Here is a 22,095-nt window from a genome sequence, read left to right as displayed (position 1 = left end):
TCATACAAACACTCATTCATACAGACATAAATAAAACACTGATTACTGGGACACAATAAAATACAATAATACTGTAGATACACACTTACAGGGGGGTCATATGGAATTGTTTTAAGATGGTCATACCATGGATCATTTAGCTATTTGATGAACAATTTTAGGACCCCTGTCAGTGTAAAAAAATAGTAAAATATATTAGCTCTGTGAATTTATCATGAAGAAATTGCATAGCATACAGAACAAACAGGAATGGTTGCTAAAGAGATCTCCTGAGTTATTCCATGGCATTTTAGCATCCTCGCCTTTAGTCTTGCTCCTGTCACAGCAGCATTAAAATGGGAACAGATATGTAGGTATCATAAGTAAAGCTATCAACACAATTGTCCTAATCTAACCTAATCTTTCACAAGGATGGATTTTACAGAAATAAAGTATTTTATTTACTTCAGAGTACTTTTGAATATGTTAGGGTGAGTTAATGCATAGACTGGTTTAGATTTGTAAATATTGCTACAAATTCCACAGTGGCTCCAAATGGGGCATCAGTGCAATCTGAGAGCACATCCTGACAGTCCCATGTTGATGACACTGTGGAGAGTTTGTCAGGCAGATGTAACATAATGCTACAGATTGGCACTCTAAATTTGAGTCATTGTGAGCCGTAGGCAGCACGTGTGGGTTGTCTGGCCATCTGAGAGCTCAAAGCTTTGTCTCTGTTTCTCTCGCTGAGAGCACAGGGAAGGAGCCCCGTATCCTAGCAACTTCCACTGCACAGAGATGGCCAAACACTTTGCAGTACCACTCAGGTGATTGTCCCCTGAAAAAATGACAACACAAGGTCAAATAAGACATTCTGATCCAATTACATACTTCAATAGCAGGGAGGTTCACCCACTCCTCAGAAATACATTTCAATGGCATTCACATTTAGATTATCTTTCACACAACAAATCTATGTTGCACAATTATTTTCATGGTAATTATGACTATGTTTAAATGGCAAGGTGCCAACTAATTGCATGAGCTCTAGGTCAACATGTTGTCCATAGGCATCAATTAGCCATTTAAATCATCATAAAAAACATGGTGTCCAGTGGAAATTAATGCATAGCTGGTTTCCTACCGGAGGTCCGCTCTGCAGTACTGCGTCAGCCTGGACCGGTCTATCCCAGAAGGCTCAATCAGGACCCGTGAGGTGAGCAGCACTGCCCGTAGCCCCGCCTCCAGGTGAACGTTGTCATGGTCCACAGAGGAGGACACTAGCAGACATAGGCCCTGAAGAAGGTCTCTACACCACCGCCTAATCAGGAGAAAAATACAGCAAGGGTCATTACTGTCTTCTTTGGTTTCAATCAACAGCCTGAAGATTTAACAATTCACCTTACTGAATCAACAACATGTTGACTACCCCTGAGCAAAGGGCAGACATAAGTATGATTGGCCTCTGGCCACTCTGCCCTTCTGTCCATGTCTCCCAATCAGGCCTTGGATACAGCACCTGGCTAGACAAACAATTATCAAACAGCTAATTTCGTCCGCCATGCGTACCTCAGCACTACATAGTCCCTGCGGGGATGAGGTGCCATGCTGTCTGTCATATAGTGATACACCTCTGTGTTGTCCTCTAGAGCCTCGATTACACGGCTGTGTAGCAGGTCGTCATCCCACAGGTGGCGCTCACGCAGAACTCTGTGCAACACTGTCTGGGGCGGGGCCTCTATCTCGGTGGTCACTTTCCAAAGACGAATGGGATGGCCATCCCCTACCTGAAGAGAACAAATAGATTGTGATATTATGGTTCAGGACTGAACAGTATACTGTAGCTTTAACAAGCTAGCTAACATGCCTTCACTCTTCAAAGTGGACAGGATTCACTTCATTCCAACAGCAAAAGAAGCTATGCCAAATGGTAAATTCATTTTCCAGTCATACAATGATTGAAGGCCACACTGTCGTGACAATGTAGGGCAAAATCAAAGCTCAATTTCTCTTCAAAATAATTTTTTTTGTCAAACATGCTGCTGTGATTGCTAGGGGGCCCCCAGCCCCAAAAATTTAGAAATATAATATTGTATATATTTGTTGAAAGTGACATTGAAAAATAGTCATCAATATATATTTTATATATTTTTTATTTTATTTTTTATGGAACTCAGTCAGGGTCTCAGGGTCTGGACTTTTTTGAAAGTTGTTTATTTTTTTAACCTTTATTTAACCAGGTAAGCCAGTTGAGAACAAGTTCTCATTTACAACTGCGACCTGGCCAAGATAAAGCAAAGCAGTGCGATAAAAACAACAACAACACAGAGTTACATATGGAATAAACAAAATGTACAGTCAATAACACAATAGAAAATCTATATACAGTGTGTGCAAATGTAGTAAGTTATGGAGGTAAGGCAATAAATAGGCCATAGTGCAAAATAATTAAGATTTAGTATTAATACTGGAGTGATAGATGTGCAGAGGATGATGTGCAAATAGAGATACTGGGGTGCAAATGAGGAAAATAAATAACAATGTAAATAACAATATGGGGATGAGGTAGTTGGGTGGGCTAATTACAGATGGGCTGTTTACAGGTGCAGTGATCGGTAAGCTGCTCTGACAACTGATGCTTAAAGTTAGTGAGGGAGATAAGTGTCTCCAGCTTCAGAAATTTTAGCAGTTCGTTCCAGTCATTTGCAGCAGAGAACTGGAAGGAATGGCGGCCAAAGGAGATGTTGGCTTTGGGGATGACCAGTGAGATATACCTGCTGGAACGCATACTACAGGTAGGTGTTGCTATGGTGACCAATGATCTAAGATAAGGCGGGGATTTGCCTAGAAGTGATTTATAGATGACCTGGAGCCAGTGGGTTTGGCGACGAATATGTAGTGAGGGCCAGCCAACGAGAGCGTACAGGTCACAATGGTGGGTAGTATATGGGGCTTTCGTGACAAAACGGATGGCACTGTGATAGACTACATCCAATTTGCTGAGTAGAGTGTTGGAAGCTATTTTGTAAATTACATCGCTGAAGTCAAGGATCGGTAGGATAGTCAGTTTTACGAGGGCATGTTTAGCAGCATGAGTGAAGGAGGCTTTGTTGCGAAATAGGAAGCCGATTCTAGATTTAACTTTGGATTGGAGATGCTTAATGTGAGTCTGGAAGAAGAGTTTACGGTCTAACCAGACACCTAGGTATTTGTAGTTGTCCACATATTCTAAGTCAGACCCGCCGAGAGTAGTGATTCTAGTCGTGCGGGCGGTTGCAAGCAACTTACTGTTAAGAGTTAGAAAAGTAGAATACACAAGGTGCAATTTCGAAATGTGGTAGTGCATCAGCAGTTTTCTACTCGTTATGTCAGTCACTGACAGTCACTCAGTTAGCCCATGTCAGCTCAAATTTTGGGGGATTGCTAAGGTAGTCTAGTCAGCTATCTAAACCTTGTAGTAAACATCACCAAATTCCCGACCGGGCACGCAGGGCATGTGCCCAGGAGCCCTGACCTCCAGGGGGCCCCCATTGATTTTGTTAGTCACTCTCACTCAGATATCTTATGAACATGGTATAAGACATGGCAAAATGTGTAGAATTGCAGGACATTACCTTTGAAACTGCAAAATGTTCTCTCCGCCCATGGCAAAATTAGTAGAATTGCATGCAATTAGTTTATAAACTTCAAAATGTTCTCTACACCCCGTGGCAAAATGCATAGAATTGCAGGAAATTAACTTTAACACTGAAATGCACTAAAATATTTTGCCCGTGAGGTGGCGCGGCCCCCCCTACCAAATCTCGCTTAGGGCCCTCAAAAGGCTAGAGGCGCTTCTGCCTGCAGGCAAAACTAATATTAGAATGATTGAGCAGTGAATTCTGCTCTTGTATGAGAACAGACAGCATTAGTATCAGCATGCAGCAGAGTCACTGAGCCGTACCTTCTTGTAGGTCAGCTCTGTGTTCTCTGGGCCTGGGGCACTGTGCCATCCTTTGCTCTTCTCTATGGCCTCCCTCAGTACAGCCTGGATGTTCTCCTCCAGGTAGGCTCTGTAATCCACAGGCTCGCCCATCATGTTCAGTCCCAGGCCGTGGAGAGGGAGTGGCTTGGCGTCTGCTGCGACGTAGGAGTTCTGCGACTGCAACATCATCTCATGGAGGATCTGTCACACCAAATAAGAGGGCAACTGGGTTATTTTAAAAATGAATTACAGAGATGTATATAGCGGTTGTCATGTACGTATAGTGTAGCCTACTGAATTCCTCTGAAAGTACATCAAGTTAATTTCCGACATCACATTTATTCTATGTACGGTACACTGTGAAAATATGTTTATTTCAGTCATTCTAAAATAAATGCTTTCTTAAAAATAAACCATTCTTTAAATGACTCACATTGTTTCAACATTAGTCAATGCATCTGGATGGTGTTTTGTTAGAGACTGATTGTCCTGAAGGATCATGCTATTCAGAACAGAGATCATATACTTCAAGGACTGTAGATGTATTCTGTATAATACCTGGAATAATTTCTTGCACTCCACAATCATGTGGCTGAGCCCTTGACTGGCAGCCATGTTCTCACTCAGGTCCTTGTGGTCCGGTTTTCCCCCTGCCCCCTTTCGGTGGATTAATCTGCCAGAAAGATGGAACACAGTCAACACACATCACAATCATCCTCTGAGCTTTGAGTTCAACAACAGTACAATGTTGTCAATATGCAGCATTTTGATGAGGAAATAGTCAAGAGGAAAACAAATGGTCCAACACTGTCCAACCTCTGTAGTTTTGTTTGGGCTCCATTTTGACATGACACATCCATGAGGATGTTAATAAGCAGAATTTTAGTGCATTTATTTAGCCCATAGGAAAACAACTGGTACAACACTGTCAGTCCTAGGTAGTTTTGTTTGTACAAAATGTTGACTTGACACATCAATGAGGATGGGTAGAGCGCAGCCACTATAATATAATATAATATAATATGCCATTTAGCAGACGCTTTTATCCAAAGCAACTTACAGTCATGTGTGCATAAATTTTTACGATTGGGTGGTCCCGGGGATCGAACCCACTACCCTGGCGTTACAAGCGCCATGCTCTACCAATTGAGCTACAGAGGACCACTAAAGCACTCATGTTCCCTAATTGTGATGGATGTAGAAGTGCAAGAGAATACACCAGAGGGAGCTCTGGGCGTCATTTAAAAACACTGATTACAAATGATCCAGCTGCAAAGGCATTAAGGCATTTAGTGCCATGCAGCACACGCCAAAACAAATCAATACATGCCATGATACACACATACAGTGCCTTGCAAAAGTATTCACCCCCCTTGCCGTTTTTTTTCCTATTTTGTTGCATTACAACCTGTAATTTAAATGGATTTTTATTTAGATTTCATGTAATGGACATACACAAAATAATCCAAATTGGTGAAGTGAAATTCAAAAAACAACTTGTTTCAAAAAATTCAAAAAAATAAATAACGGAAAAGTGGTGCGTGCATATGTATTCACCCCCTTTGCTATGAAGCCCCTAAATAAGATCTGGTGCAACCAATTACCTTCAGAGGTCACATAATTAGTTAAATAAAGTCCACCTGTGTGCAATCTAAGTGTCACATGATCTCAGTATAAATACACCTGTTCTGAAAGGCCCCAGAGTCTGCAACACCACTAAGCAAGGGGCACCACCAAGCAAGCGGCACCATGAAGACCAAGGAGCTCTCCAAACAGGTCAGGGACAAAGTTGTGGAGAAGTACAGATCAGGGTTGGGTTATAAAAAATATCCGAAACTTTGAACATCCCACGGAGCACCATTAAATCCATTATTAAAAAATGGAAAGAATATGGCACCACAACAAACCTGCCAAGAGAGGGCCGCCCACCAAAACTCATGGACCAGGCAAGGAGGGCATTAATCAGAGAGGCAACAAAGAAACCAAAGATAACCCTGAAGGAGCTGCAAAGATCCACAGCGGAGATTGGAGTATCTGTCCATAGGACCACTTTAAGCAATACACTCCACAGAGCTGGGCTTTACGGAAGAGTGGCCAGAAAAAAGCCATTGCTTAAAGAAAAAAATAAGCAAACACGTTTGGTGTTCGCCAAAAGGCATGTGGGAGACTCCCCAAACATATGGAAGAAGGTACTCTGGTCAGATGAGACTAAAATTGAGATCTTTGGCCATCAAGGAAAACGCTATGTCTGGCGCAAACCCAACACCTCTCATCACCCCGAGAACACCATCCCCACAGTGAAGCATGGTGGTGGCAGCATCATACTGTGGGGATGTTTTTCATCGGCAGGGACTGGGAAAATGGGCAGAATTGAAGGAATGATGGATGGCGCTAAATACAGGGAAATTCTTGAGGGAAACCTGTTTCAGTCTTCCAGAGATTTGAGACTGGGACGGAGGTTCACCTTCCAGCAGGACAATGACCCTAAGCATACTGCTAAAGCAACACTCGAGTGGTTTAAGGGGAAACATTTAAATGTCTTGGAATGGCCTAGTCAAAGCCCAGACCTCAATCAAATTGAGAATCTGTGGTATGACTTAAAGATTGCTGTACACCAGCGGAACCCATCCAATTTGAAGGAGCTGGAGGAGTTTTGCCTTGAAGAATGGGCAAAAATCCCAGTGGCTAGATGTGCCAAGCTTATAGAGACATACCCCAAGAGACTTGCAGCTGTAATTGCTGCAAAAGTTGGCTCTACAAAGTATTGACTTTGGTGGGGTGAATAGTTATGCACGCTCAAGTTTTCTTATTTTTTTATTTTATTATTTCTTGTTTGTTTTTTATTAATTTATTTTGCATCTTCAAAGTGGTTGTGATGAGTGTGATAGAAGGAGTCAGGCGCAGGAGGGTAATCACTGAATGCAGAGTTTATTCCGTCGTACATGCAGAGTTTATTCCGTCGTACACACATAGCGCTGGATAGCGACAAACAAAATAGGCACATGGGAAATATCTACCCTGGCAATACAAGGTAACGGTAGCTCCAACAATAACAGGCACAGGGGAAATATCTACCCTGGCAATAACAAGGTACAAGTAGCTCCACCGAGCTACACTACTCTCACAAATAAACAATCACCCACAAGGACAAGGGGGGCAGAGGGAACACTTATACACAGACTAATGAGGGGATAAGAACCAGGTGTGTGTGATTGACAAGACAAGACAAATGGAATGATGAATAATGGAGCGGCAGTGGCTAGTAAGCCGGTGACGACGAACGCCGAAGCCTGCCCGAACAAGGAGGGGAGGCAGCCTCGGCGGAAGTCGTGACAGTGGTAGGCATGTTGTGTAAATCAAATGATACATTTTAATTCCAGGTTGTAAGGCAACAAAATCAGAAAAATGCCCAGGGGGGTGAATACTTTCGCAAGCCACTGTATGCAGACACACGCATACCAGTACATATCTAGGGGAGGTGCCCTCCTTCTTGGAGACGTTGAGGTGCAGAATGGAGGGGGCCAGGCACACGGCCAGGTTCCCAGCTGTCATCTGGTTCTCCTCAGCAGAGGCGATGTCACTGAGGAAAAAGAGCAGGGTCTGCAGGACCTCCCGGTTCTCGTCAGGCAGCAGGATGACTGCAGCCTGGGCTGCCTGAAGACGCATGTCCTTAGGGACACCTGGGAAATACACATGACAGATACATCACCATCTTTGGAATCTCTGATGTTCTGATGTGTAAGATGGTAATTTGACCTAGAACACAGACCAAAGCTGGTGTCTGAACGTCAATTGTTATGTTGGTTTTAAGATCTTAGCATGATAATGATGAAAAAACTGATGACATCTGAATGCACCTGGTAATTATAGCAGTAGACATTCCATATAGATTATAACCAGACATCAAATCTAGACGATGGCTTAATGCCATGTTTGTAAAACCTCCATAAATCCTAACTGTAGCTGTAAAGTCCTAGCTGGGGGACATCATAGAGTACTGTATCATTATTATGCCTCTCAATAAGCTGATCGACTTCTCAGAGGAGACTATCTAGTCCAGAGTTCTTCAATTCCGGTCCTGGAGGGCCGAAACACTTCTGTTTTTTATTTCTACCTGGTAGTTAATTGCACTCACCTGGTGTCCCAGGTCTGAATTAGCCCCTGATTAGAAGGAGAGGATGAAAAACAGAGGTGTTTCGGCCCTCCAGGACCGGAATTGAAGAACCCTGGACTATATAGTCTCCTCTGAGAAGAACCCTGATCTAGTCAATTATTTAAATCTGATAATTATGTGCTGAGGGGTAATCTGAAGTAGACACAGGAGTTCAGAGCTTTCCTGAGTGGGTAGGTGGGGAGCACTTAGAGCAGGTATGGGCCCGTCAGTGTAAAAAACTCCTCATGAGGGGCTGCAGTGACTTTCAGTGACTGACATAACAAGAGAAAACTGCTGATGCACAACTACATTTCAAAATTGCACCTTGTTTATTCTACTATTCTAACTCTGAACAGTAACGTTTTTTTGGGGTAGTAGGGGGGCCCGTTTTTGGAAATTGATCCATGGGCCGACAAAATGGGGGGGGGGGTCACCCGCAGGCCGCCAGTTGCCCTCCCTGACTTAGAGCTACTGACTCACACTGGTAGATCTGCAGGAAGGTTTCAGTGAGCTTGGTGGTGAGGACGGGTTCAGGTCTCTGAAATACTGTTTCAGCAGGTCGGCCACATCATAGGCTGATTGGCCCTGGTAGCTCACATTGTCTGGAGAATTTTCATTCAGCTTCCGCAGAGTTTGGATCCTAGACTTCACCCCAGACTTACGGAAAATGCCAACCTTGACAGGAAAAGGAGTGAAAAACTGTTGTTAATGTCATTGGTGTATTAGCATAATTCATACACTTCAATGCATTATCATATATAATGTATCACCAAGCACATGAAATCTCACTACAATGGAAATAACATTACATATCTAGAGTGGAACACACACTAAAGTTATAAGGTTATACACACACTATAGCATGAGGGAACACATTATCACTTTGAGGGGATGAGAGTGACAGTATCTTTTCCAGACATTGGCTGCGGAGGTAGCGCATGGCCTGCTGAATGCTCTGGGGTAGGGGTTGCCCACTCCTTTGGACATTGATGATTGGCGGGACACCAAAAACCTGCTTGTCCCTGTAGTCAGGGACCTTACTTCTTTTCATAAACTTAGGAATTTACCTGCCAAAACGGAGGAAAAGGGTGATTAGATTCAATCTTTTCATGTAGATATCAGCATATAGGTTGTTAGCTGAAATATATGTAATAATTCATATCTCTAAATTCATAACAGACTCTGTAGCAATGTATTTTTTTTTGCATACGCCTATTTATTTCTGCAACAACACACTCACTCATCACAAATTGTAAGCAAGCTAGTTGCCTCCTAAAGACATGATTGACATCGGCCGAAAAGGGTGGGCTATCAAGTGTTAATCAAATGTTATGCTGCAGCAGCGGCAGTACTGTTGATATTTAAAATAGGTAGCTTGCTACATACACTCACGCATTTCAAGACATGTATGGTGCATTCGGAAAGTATTCAGACCCCTTGACTTTTTCCACATTTTGTTACGTTACAGCCTTATTCTAAAATTGATTAAATAGTTTTTTCCCCTCATCAATCTACACACAATACCCCATAATGACAAAGGAAAAACTGTTTTTTATAAATTGTTGCAAAAAAAGAATAAAGATGGAAATAATACATTTACATAAGTATTCAGACCCTTTACTCAGTACTTTGTTGAAGCACCTTTGGCAGCGATTACAGCCTCGAGTCTTCTTGGGTATGACGCTACAAGCTTGGCACACCTGTATTTGGGGAGTTTCTCCCATTCTTCTCTGCAGATCCTCTCAAGCTCTGTCAGGTTGGATGTGGAGCATCGCTGCACAGCTATTTTCAGGTCTCTCCAGAGATGTTAGATCGGGTTCAAGTCCAGGCTCTGGCTGGGCCACTCAAGGACATTCAGAGACTTGTCCCGAAGGTTGCTGTCCTGTTGGAAGGTGAACCTTCGGCCCAGTCTGAGGTCCTGAGGGCTCTGGAGCAGGTTTTCATCAAGGATCTCTCTGTACTTTGCGCCGTTCATCTTTGCCTCGATCCTGACTAGTCTCCCAGTCTCTGCCGCTGAAAAACATCCCCACAGCATGATGCTGCCACCATGCTTCACTGTAGGGATGGTGCCAGGTTTCCTCCAGACGTGACGCTTGGTATTCAGGCCAAAGAGTTCGATCTTGGTTTCATCAGACCAGAGAATCTTGTTCTCATTGTCTGAGAGTCTTTAGGTGCCTTTTGGCAAACTCCAAGCGGGCTGTCATGTGCCTTTTACTGAGGAGTGGCTTCCATCTAGCCACTCTACCATAAAGGCCTGATTGGTGGAGTGCTGCAGAATTGGTTGTCCTTCCGGAAGGTTCTCCCATCTCGACAGAGGAACTCTAGAGCTCTGTCAGAGTGACCATCGGGTTCTTGGTCACCTCCCTGACCAAGGCCCTTCTCCCCAGATTGCTCAGTTTGGCCGGGTGGCCTGCTCTAGGAAGAGTCTTGGTGGTTCCAAACTTCTTCCATTAAAGAATGACGGAGGCCACTGTGTTCTTGGGGACCTTCAATGCTGCAGACAATTTTTGGTACCCTTCCCCAGATCTGTGCCTCGACACAATCCTGTTTCGGCACTCTACGGACAATTCCTTCAACCTCATGGCTTGGTTTTTGCTCTGACATGCATTGTGAACTGTGGGACCTTATATAGACAGGTGTGTGCCTTTCCAAATCATGTCCAATCAATTGAATTTACCACAGGTGGACTCCAATCAAGATGTAGAAACATCTCAAGGATGATAAATGGAAACAGGATGCACCTGAGCTCAATTTCGAGTCTCATAGCAAAGGGTCTGAATACTTCTGTAAATAAGGTATCTGTTTTTTATTTTTTATACATTTGCAAAAATTTCTAAAAACCTGTTTTTGCTTTGTAATTATGGGGTATTGTGTGTAGATTGCTGAGGAATTGATTTTATTTAATCAATTTTAGAATAAGGCTGTAATGTAACAAAATGTGGAAAAAGTCAAGGGGTACTTTCCGAAGGCACTGTATGTGCGGGGGGTGGCGAACTTGATGAGTAACGACGACTTGCGGGCAGTGGGTTCAGAACAACAACGACAAAAAACATATCCCCTCCCAAAACGGCGAGTGTGAGGTCAAAGGGCAGGTGCTCAGGCACAGGTAGACTATCTGTGCACAATCCTGACCACAGGTAACATTAGATATTTTCCCTGGACATCTGATGTCTTTTTTTGAATGAAAACTGTTTGGTCTAACGGTTTCCATTTCATCTGATGAATATTCACATAATACTTTTTCAACTGAGGGATGAAGCCTAATTGTGTGAGAGCACATGGCTTATGATGCAAGATAAATTAAAGTTGGAACCTTTTAGGATGGAGATTAAAACACGCTAATTCATTGCTGACAACTGAGTGTGTCCTAAAATGGCCACTGCAAAGATAATAGTTTCTTTATGTTGGAAAATGTGATTTATTTTGGCGAAGCATGAATCATCTGAATAGGAAATGAGAGCCTGAATGAGAGACGATTGTGAAATTGTACAAGTCAAACTTTTTAACAGCCTGCTTTATGAAAAGCCGATTTTCCTTTTATACTACAATACATTAGCTGCACAAATGTAGATCAAAGGCCTTGCCATATACAATACAATTCACTTTAAAAAGCAGTATCCTGACCACAAGAAAGCAATACTTGAATCTCTTGAAATTAACCTTTCATTCCCTGGACAATTTCATTTCAAAAGGACAGTATAATAGAGTGCATATAGTGCACTTCCCTACATATAGGCCTTCATCTCCATTTCAGTCTCCACTCTCCAGTTTCCAAGGGCCCTGCACTCACCAGCTCCAGCCATGTTTGTTGGGTTCGCAGTACTTCTCCATGATAGCAGTGAGCCGGAGCAGAGAGAACATCTGCAGCAGGTTGAGCTGAGCGGCTGACTGGCGGTTAATCTCCTGGGAGGCTGAAGTCAGGCTCGGCCTGTGAGAGTTCTGGAAACTATGCCACCGTAGCTTCCTAGAGAGAGGGGAAATGCAATGGAAATAAAGGTGAATGTTGATCGATAGAGAATTCTATAAGTGTCCATTTGTGGTATTTCCTAGAGACGATTAAATTGATTAATTCATGTGTCTTTACTATTATACTCTGTCTAAACTTCAAGAGCTATTTAAACATTTGTAAAAATATGGATGAACCTGAACATGTTATCATCTTCATGTTTATAAAATAATGTGTATAACAATGTACACTCGGTGACCAGTTTATTAGGTACACCACCCTGTTCACGAAAATGGTTAGCTCCTACAGACAGTGAGTCACGTGGCCATGGCATGCTATATAAAGCAGGCAGACAGGCATCGAGGCATTCAGTTACTGTTCAATTGAACGTTAGAATGTGCAAAACGAGTGACCTAAGCGACTTTGAATGTGGTATGATCATCGGTGCCAAGCACGCCGGTTCCAGTATCTCAGAAACGGCCGTCCTCCTGGGCTTTTCACGCATGACAGTGTCTAGGTTTTACCGAGAATGGGGCTACAAATAAAAAACATTCAGCAGCAGTCCAGTGGGCGAAAGCAGCTCGTTGATGAGAGGTCGAAGGAGAATGGCAAGAATCGTGCAAGCTAACAGGCGGGCCACAAACAGGCAGTACAACAGTGGTGTGCAGAACTACATCTCGGAACGCACAACTCGTCGGTCCTGGTCACGGAGCGGCTCCAGTGGGCATGCAATCACCAACACTGGGCAATTGAGGAGTTGAAAAACATTGCCTGGTCCGACGATTCCCGGTTCCTGTTGCATTATGCTGATGGCACCGGAGGGAATGACGGCCGTTTTACAGGCTCCTGACCAATTGTGCAATTTTGTGTATTTTCTTGCGCTTATCTTAACTTTTTTTGTACATAATGTTTCCGCCATAATTTCCTATGACCAAAAAGAGCTTCTGGACTTCAGAACAGCTATCACTAACCTCCATTTGGATGAGGACTTCTATTTCAATGAGTCGGTTGAAAGACATATTGATTATCGCGGACCAGGCCCAAATCCCCGACACTCGAAGGAGGAGATGGCGCCATAGAGGCCGGCGTGCGGGATACCTGGCGAGACTATGTCGGAGAGAGGATATGGTAGTAGGTGCCAGGCGCACTGGTTTGTGTCAAGAACTGCAACGCTGCTGGCTTTTTCACGCTCAACAGTTTCCCATGTGTATCAAGAATGGTCCACCACCCAACTTGGAACAACTGTGGGAAGTATTGGAGTCAACATGGGCCAGAATCCCTGCGGAACGCTTTCAACACCTTGTAGAGTCCTTGTCCCAATGATTGAGGCTGTTCTGAGGGCAAAATAAATCCCGCTACACCCTCCAGCAAACCATCAAACAGGCAAAGTATCACTATAGGACCAAGACAGGTAATCTTTCTAAATGACTGTAGCCATGAAAGCTTTGAAAGGCTGGTCATGGCTCACATCAACACCATTCTCCCAGACACCCTGGATCCACTCCAATTCGCATACCGCCCCAACAGATCCACAGAGTGTATAAAGCTGTCATCAAGGAAAAGGGTGGCTACTTTGAAGAATCTCAAATATAAAATAGATTTTGATTTGTTGAACACTTTTTTGATTACTACATGATTCCATATGTGTTATTTCATAGTTTTGATGGCTTCACTATTATTCTACAATGTAGAAAATATTCAAAATAACGAAAAACCCTGGAATGAGTAGGTGTGTCCAAACTTTTGACTGGTACTGTGGGTAAACTGGAATATGACTAATGAATTAACCAGGGTGATTTTTCCAGAACTAGACAAGTGTTGTCCTTTCCATGGTAGCAAAATCTTATCTAATTTGGCTAACTTTCTATTAAAATGTATTGTAGTGAGATAATTTCTTTCTTTCGGAATATGAATACCGAGTATGTCCACTTCACCGTCGGGCCATTTTATTGGTGAACTACACGTTCATGTAAATTGTGTATTTTTTAGAGATCCAATATGTAATATGGTGCACTTATCATAATTCTGTTTTAATCCTGAGAGGTTAGAAAAATAATCTAGATCCTCTATGAGGCTGTGCAGGGATCCAAATCGTGGATTTAAAAGAAAACATGAATCGTCAGTGTACAATGACACCTTTGTTTTTAAGCCCTGGATTTCTAGCCCCTTGATATTAATGTTGGATCTAATTTTAATAGTTAACATTTCGATGGCCATATTAAATAGATATGCCGATAGTGGGCAACCTTGTTTTACTCCTCTTGTCAATTTAATACTTTCTGAGAAGTAGCCATTATTTACTATTTTACACCTGGGGTTACTGTACATAACTTAAACCCATTGTATAAGAGATTCTCCTAAATTAAAATAGTCCAGGCATTTATATATAAATTCCAGTCGTACTTTAACAAAGGCCTTTTCAAAGTCAACTATGAATACCAGGCCTGGTTTCCCAGATTTTTCATAGTATTCTATTGTTTCCAGTACTTGTCTTATATTATCTCCAATGTACCGTCCATGTAAAAAATCTGTCTTATTAGGATGAATAATATCTGACAATACCTTTTAATTCTATGCGCTATGCATTTTGCTAGGATTTTGGCATCACAACACTGAAGTGTAAGGGGTCTCCAATTTTTTAGGTGGACTGGATCTTTATATTTACCACCTGGGTCATGTTTCAGTAATAATGAAATGAGACCTTCTTGCTGAGTGTCTGATAGTCTAGCATTTTTATAGGAGTGGTTAAAACATGTTAATAACGAACTTTGAGTACATCGTAAAATATTGAAGGCTTTAATTGCATCTTTAAATATATTGAAGGCTTTAATTGAAGGCTTTAATTGCATCTAGAAGTTCCTCCTCTGTAAATTAGGCCTTCACATGACTCTTTCTCTATAGCTGTTAATTTTACATTGTTAATAGAAGAACAATCCTTACAATTAACTTCTGATAGTGGAAATGGAGGAGACTGAAGTACTTTCCTTCTTCTTTCAAAATATTGTTTGGTGAATCATGGATGACTCCGTTATTTGTAACAAGTTTCTGTAACTTCTTTTTGGTAGCATTTCTATGTTGAAGATAAAGAAAAATAATTTGGTGCATTTTTTCACATATTTCATCCAGTTGGCTTTATTTTTTAAAATATATTACACTTGATCTTTCTTGAATAAGTTCCTCCATTTCTTTTTGTTTTTCCTCTAAATTATTCTGTGCCTCCATGTTACAGTTGTTATTGCTATCGATCTGTACTGTTAGTTCCTCTATTTCCTTTTTTAGGATGAACTCTTTTGACCTAAATTGTTATTGTTTTAAAGATGAGTATTGAATTGCATGGCCTCTAAAAGGCACATTTAAAAGTGTCCCATACAATAAGGGGATCTGCTGTGCCTATGTTATGTAGGGAAATCATTCAGCCTACAGTAGCAGCCAATGTGTGGTGTTTAATGTAGGCCTACATTCCATGAGACTTTTGAAAAAAACGTGCAGGCTTGACATTAACCTGTTTATCCACTTCAGACAAGGACGTGACTGAAAATGTGTTGTGTTGTTTGATGCAAGAAACCACTTTAAAAAATGTAATGCATTATTATTCCCATACCATTATTACAGAGAATCAGACAAATTATGCTACCCTCTGCCTATTGACTACTTAGCTTATTCAAGCCTGTCTCAAAATACAACACTGCCCCTTTAAGACAAAAAAAAGTTATTTTATCTGAAAATGTACACGTTTGTGCTCTTGTAGGAAGAAATCACTCCCCCATTGCTGACTGCAAATGATCTATAACTGGCCTAATTACTCACTAACTAGCAAAGGATATTAACAAATATGCACACCTGGCTACATGCAGCTCTCATTTTGATCTCAAAACAAGCACATCATGACCGCTCATGCTGTAAACACCAGTCCAGTTCAAAGTGAATGGCACAGATCCATATATGGGAATGGTCTATTTGTATATAGGTCTACTGCAGCTCTGATTGGTTATGCCGCACAGGTCGTTGTAGAGTACGGGCAGAGTCATGCGTCCGATGCGTTCTGCCTACAACAAAATCTCTTGAATAGTTAGTTTTATATGCTAAGTCTTGCATAGTTAGTTTTGTTTCGGTATGTTCCATTGAACGTGGCTAATATTGCGTTGATTCAATCACAATCCACACAGTAAAGGGAAAAGTTGATAGTGTTAACTAAAGGGAAAAACTCTAGAAAGTTGAGTGAAGTTCAATCTTGTGCTTGTCTGCGCAGGCTGATATTTATTCTGCGCAGCAGTCATGGGGGAGCTGCGCACAGCTTAGAGGGAATATTGTGCCGAGCATGCCCCCATCCACATCAACGGGGCTATTATGGAACAGGTAGAGAGCTTCAAGTTCCTCGGTGTCCACATCACTAAGGAACTATCATGGTCCACATATCAACACAGTCGTGAATAGGACACGACAACGCCTCTTCCCCCTCAGGAGGCTGAAAAGATTAGACATTACATTTTATTCATTTAGCAGACGCTCTTATCCAGAGCTACTTACAGTTAGTGAGTGCATCAATTTTTTCATACTGGTCCCCCGTGGGAAACGAACCCACAACCCTGGCGTTGCAAGCGCCATGCTCTACCAACTGAGCTACACGGGACATGGGCCCTCAGATCCTCAAAAAGTTGCACCATTGAGAGCATCCTGACTGGCTGCATTACCGCTTGGTATGGCAACTGTTTGGCATCCGACCGCAAGGCGCTACAGAGGGTAGTGCGTACGGCCCAGTACATCACTGGGGCCGAACTCCCTGCCATCCAGGACCTCTATACCAGGCAGTGTCTGAGGAAGGCCCTAAAAAATTGTAAATACTCCAGCCACCCAAGTCATAGACTGTTCTCTCTGCTACTGCACAGCAAGCGGTACTGATGCACCAAGTCTGGAACCAACAGGACCCTGAACAGCTTCTACCCCCAAGCTATAAGACTGCTAAATAGTTAGTTAAATAGTTAACCAATAGCTACTCAGAATATCTGCATTGACCCTTTTTGGACTAATCTCTTTTGACTCATCACATACACTGCTATTACTGTTTATTATCTATCCCATTGCCTAGTCACTTTATACCTACCTATATGTACATATCTACCTCAATTACCTTGTACCCCTGCACATCAACTCGGTACTGGTACCCCGTGTATATAGCCAAGTTATCGTTACTAATTGTGTATTTATTCCTTGTTATTATTTTTCTATTTTAAAAACATTTTCTACTATCTCTATGCATTGTTGGGAAGGCCCGTAAGTAAACATTTAGTCTACACCTGTTGTTTACGAAGCATGTGACAAATACAATTTTATTTCATTTGAGTCAGGATTTGGCGTAAGTAGCATGAGTCCATGGCCCCATCCTGCCTGGTGTCAATGATACAGGCTGGTGGAAGTGGTGTAAACGTTAGGTCCCTTGATACCAATTGAGCAACGTTTCCATGCCCTGAAGAATTCAGGCTGTTCTGGAGGCAAAGGAGGGTCCGACCTGGTACTAGATGGGTGTACCTAATAAACTGGCAGCTGAGTGTATGTTTACCTGCTTGGCCTGGTTAAGGAAGCGCCCACTCCTGAGTCCCTCCTTTCTCTCATCTCAACATCCTCCACTTCATTCAAGGAGTTTCCTGTGCTGTCGTAGTCACTGGCTGTCATGCCTACATCTGACATAGACTGGTCCTCAAAATGGAGGCTGGAGGAGCATGTTGTTTCTCTGGTCTCGTCAGTGTCCACCTCCTCATGCCCGTCATTGAGCTCCTGACACACCCTCTTGGACCACTGGTCTATATTCTGCTGAAGGCCATGGACATGTTGAAGGATATCATCCAGATGCTCAAAGACCTTTTCTCTCAATTCGTCTGAACTGCTACTAGCCTCAGGCATATTTTCATAGATGCTCCCCATGGAGGAACACAAGTTCCTTCTTCTAGGAAACATGGTGAAGTCCTGGGACTCCTGACTGCTGCCCAGGGAAAGGTTGACGTCCTCCATCTGCCATCTACCCAGCTCGTGAAAGGTGGAAGAAGTGCACAGGCTCTCGATGGATAGGGATTTGGGGAACGTGCCTGGCTTGTGGTCCATTGGCAGATGAACCAGACAATCTAGTCCATTTCTATAGCCACTCTTCTGACTAACCTGTTTAGCCCCCTTCCACCCGCCCATCTCATAGTCCTCTAGATAGAGCCAACTGTTCTTCACCTTAACTGGGGACCTACGGGCTGTACTCCGACAGATCGTATGGGCCTTTCTGCTGTAATTTACACTGCTATTTTCTGTAGTGTTCTTTTTTAAACCAGGTAGACTTTCATTGGAAGTGCAATGCAAACTGCCAGGGGTTAGAGGGAGCTGCAGCTGATTGGTCACAACTTGGCCATCTGTCGCTTCCCTCTCTTTATCTTTTCTCTTGAACGACTCCATTTTCCTCAGGAAGGTATTGGAACACCTCTTGGTCTTCTCTCTGCTGACAGGAACAGTGACCAGGTCTTTGGGAAAAGCAGGTTGGTCCTCACTGCTCAGGGTGGATCCGTTGGGAGAGTGGGAGCCATGGGAATCATGGTGGGAGGTGAGGGTGTAGGGCTCTGCCGTGCTGGTGACCTGACTGGAGGGGGTTCCCCTGCTGGACGTGGTTCCTCTGGCACTCTCCACACTCAGGCTGCTGCTGCTGTGGGTGGAGGTGACCTCCAGGTTACTGAAGTCACTCAAGATGCTTTCGCTACTGGCTGAGGCCCTCATGGGGAGCAGGGTGGTGGAGGAGAGGACCTCCACGCTAGGGGAGATATGCGTGGAAAGGGTACGCAGTCGTGACCACGTCTTACTCTCTCGCTGGAAAGCCCAGCGGTCACTGATAGCACACAGGTCATCCTCCTCTGAGTCTTCACTCTGCATTAGATGAGAGAAAAATTGGAGTACATTTTTTAACATGGTTATGGATGGATAATTTACATTGACAAGGGCTATGTCTACGTGCAAAGCAAATATAGACTTACTTGAGCATGTAAAATGGAATATAAACCATTGATAATATACAAGGTCATCCAGCACAGATACAGGGAGGGAAAAAATTATTTGATCCCCTGCTGATTTTGTACGTTTGCCCACTGACAAAGAAATGATCAGTCTATAATTTTAATGGTAGGTTTATTTGAACAGTGAGAGACAGAATAACAACAACAAAATCCAGAAAAACGCATGTCAAAAATGTTCTAAATTGATTTGCATTTTAATGAGGAAAAAAAAAAAAAAAGTATTTGACCCCCTCTCAATCAGAAAGATTTCTGGCTCCCAGGTGTCTTTTATACAGGTAACGAGCTGAGATTAGGAGCACACTCTTAAAGGGAGTGCTCCTAATCTCAGCTTGTTACTTGTATAAAAGACACCTGTCCACAGAAGCAATCAATCAATCAGATTCCAAACTCTCCGTCATGGCCAAGACCAAAGAGCTCTCCAAGGATGTCAGGGACAAGATTGTAGACCTACACAAGGCTGGAATGGGCTACAAGACCATCGCCAAGCAGCTTGGTGAGAAGGTGACAACAATTGGTGCGATTATTCGCAAATGGAAGAAAAACAAAAGACCTGTCAATCTCCCTCGGCCTGGGGCTCCATGCAAGATCTCACCTCGTGGAGTTGCAATGATCATGAGAACGGTGAGGAATCAGCCCAGAACTACACGGGAGGATCTTGTCAATGATCTCAAGGCAGCTGGGACCATAGTCACCAAGAAAACAATTGGTAACACACTACGCCGTGAAGGACTGAAATCCTGCAGCGCCCGCAAGGTCCCCCTGCTCAAGAAAGCACATATACATGCCCGTCTGAAGTTTGCCAATGAACATCTGAATGATTCAGAGGAGAACTGGGTGAAAGTGTTGTGGTCAGATGAGACCAAAATGGAGCTCTTTGGCATCAACTCAATTTGCCGTCTTTCGAGGAGGAGGAATGCTGCCTATGACCCCAAGAACACCATCCCCACCGTCAAACATGGAGGTGGAAACATTATGCTTTAGGGGTGTTTTTCTGCTAAGGGGACAGGACAACTTCACCGCATCAAAGGGACGATGGACGGGGCCATGTACCGTCAAATCTTGGGTGAGAACCTCCTTCCCTCAGCCAGGGCATTGAAAATGGGTCGTGGATGGGTATTCCAGCATGACAATGACCTAAAACACATGGCCAAGGCAACAAAGGAGTGGCTCAAGAAGAAGCACATTAAGGTCCTGGAGTGGCCTAGCCAGTCTCCAGACCTTAATCCCATAGAAAATCTGTGGAGGGAGCTGAAGGTTCGAGTTCCAAACGTCAGCCTCAAAACCTTAATGACTTGGAGAAGATCTGCAAAGAGGAGTGGGACAAAATCCCTCCTGAGATGTGTGCAAACCTGGTTGGCAACTACAAGAAACGTCTGACCTCTGTGATTGCCAACAAGGGTTTTGCCACCAAGTACTAAGTCATGTTTTGCAGAGTGGTCAAATACTTATTTCCCTCATTAAAATGCAAATCAATTTATAACATTTTTGACATGCATTTTTCTGGATTTTTTTGTTGTTATTCTGTCTCTCACTGTTCAAATAAACCAACCATTAAAATTATAAACTGATCATTTCTTTGTCAGTGGGCAAACGTACAAAATCAGCAGAGGATCAAATACTTTTTTCCCTCACTGTATACTGTGAAAGACAGAGACATGCAACAATAGTCTCATAGAGGCACACTTGTTCAAGGTTGACAGCCTCCTACGTGGAAATGAAAGAGATAAAATGAATAAACACAGGAAATATCCACATTTTTGGGTTGTTTACAAGTGCCAATCCAAATAAGCTAGCCATCTATAAAAACAGTTTCTCTGACAATAGCAGTATTGTGTCTCAAATGTCTTAACAATGTCAACCTGAAAGAGGGACATATCATTGGTTAGATAGGTAGTTAAGCTCATAGGTGTTGATAAGAAAAAATTAAATAAAATCATTCTGTTCATGTCAGTCGCTAGGTTTCCATCTAATTGGCAATAGAATTTCATGCGAAAATTCAAAAAGCTGCATAAATAAAATATGCACATTTTCCCACCAGAGATGTTTTTCCACCAAATTGACTTGTTGCGGATAAAGGTCTGTGCATGATGACATAGTGCCCAAAAGATTAAATGGGTTTCCATCGCACTTTCAACTCTATTGATGGTTTTGTCACAAAAAATGTTGTGTTATATAGCGAATGTGTCCACTATAGTATTGGCACACACACTTTAGCCAACAGCTTGCAAATACAGTGCGGGTATAGCCTACATGATGAGAGTATTATGGACAAAAGAGCGAGATCATTTTTATTTGTCAAACGGCAGCCAAGCATCGATCATCATGTCACCAGAATAAGACCACCGATATTTATTGGAAAGTAGCATCAAGCCTCATCCCCGTGCACTTTCATCACCCTGTGACGTTCATCATAACTTATTTCATCTGTAGCCCAATAAACTGCATGCTTTCTCGAGTCGTAGTGGGAGGACCACACAGCATATCTTTGCGTGACTCCAAAAACACTTGAATATGATGGTTATTCTATCAATATTTGCGCATAAAAGCGTTTCTACCGCCATTTCACGCATAATTAATTTTACAGACAGAAAAAGACCCCACCAAAGATTGGATGGAAAACCTGGTTAATATGCAATATTTCCTGTATTTTTTAAGGGCCACATACATCCCTGGCTCCCCTTAGTAATTGTGTTCCAGATCAGTTTGCATCTCATGCATATGTTTTTATTTTTAAGGGGTTATTTTAGGTCCCACGCGATGGGGGAGGACTTGACAGTGAATGAAAACACATATACAAACTCCCCACCCCCCAAAATTGGAATTCAAGGAGGCTCAAACATCTTTGATGGATCAAAATGCATGACTTATCTTTGGCACAGAACATAATTCAGAGCAAGAGTATGCAGACATGAAGGCCTTGTGGCCAGGCTGTTCTATTTTTACATCACTCCACCCCAGAGTGAATTTCACACCATGTAAATTGCTGCACCACAGATTTAAATGAGTCTATGTG

General features: G+C 42.8%; 1 protein-coding gene across 1 annotated transcript; it reads right to left on the bottom strand.

Annotated features, from left to right (window-relative positions):
* Positions 1–699: 699 nt before the first annotated feature.
* Positions 700–21,491, bottom strand: LOC311143118 (stAR-related lipid transfer protein 13-like; the record flags this gene model as incomplete). The annotated part of the gene is given in 14 exon segments (XM_084178917.1): positions 700–817; positions 1,124–1,300; positions 1,549–1,766; positions 3,923–4,144; positions 4,502–4,616; positions 7,395–7,623; positions 8,577–8,633; positions 8,636–8,771; positions 9,004–9,159; position 9,163; positions 11,887–12,060; positions 17,600–18,936; positions 20,732–20,786; positions 21,478–21,491. Coding segments are annotated over 14 exon segments (3,009 nt in total).
* Between the last annotated feature and the right edge of the window lie 604 nt (positions 21,492–22,095).

Source organism: Coregonus lavaretus (genome assembly GCF_964263955.1).
Source record: "Coregonus lavaretus genome assembly, chromosome: 15".
In the NCBI taxonomy this organism is placed as follows: domain Eukaryota; kingdom Metazoa; phylum Chordata; class Actinopteri; order Salmoniformes; family Salmonidae; genus Coregonus; species Coregonus lavaretus.
The sequence above is the reverse complement of the archived record's forward strand: the minus strand, read 5'-3'. Positions and strand labels throughout refer to the sequence as shown.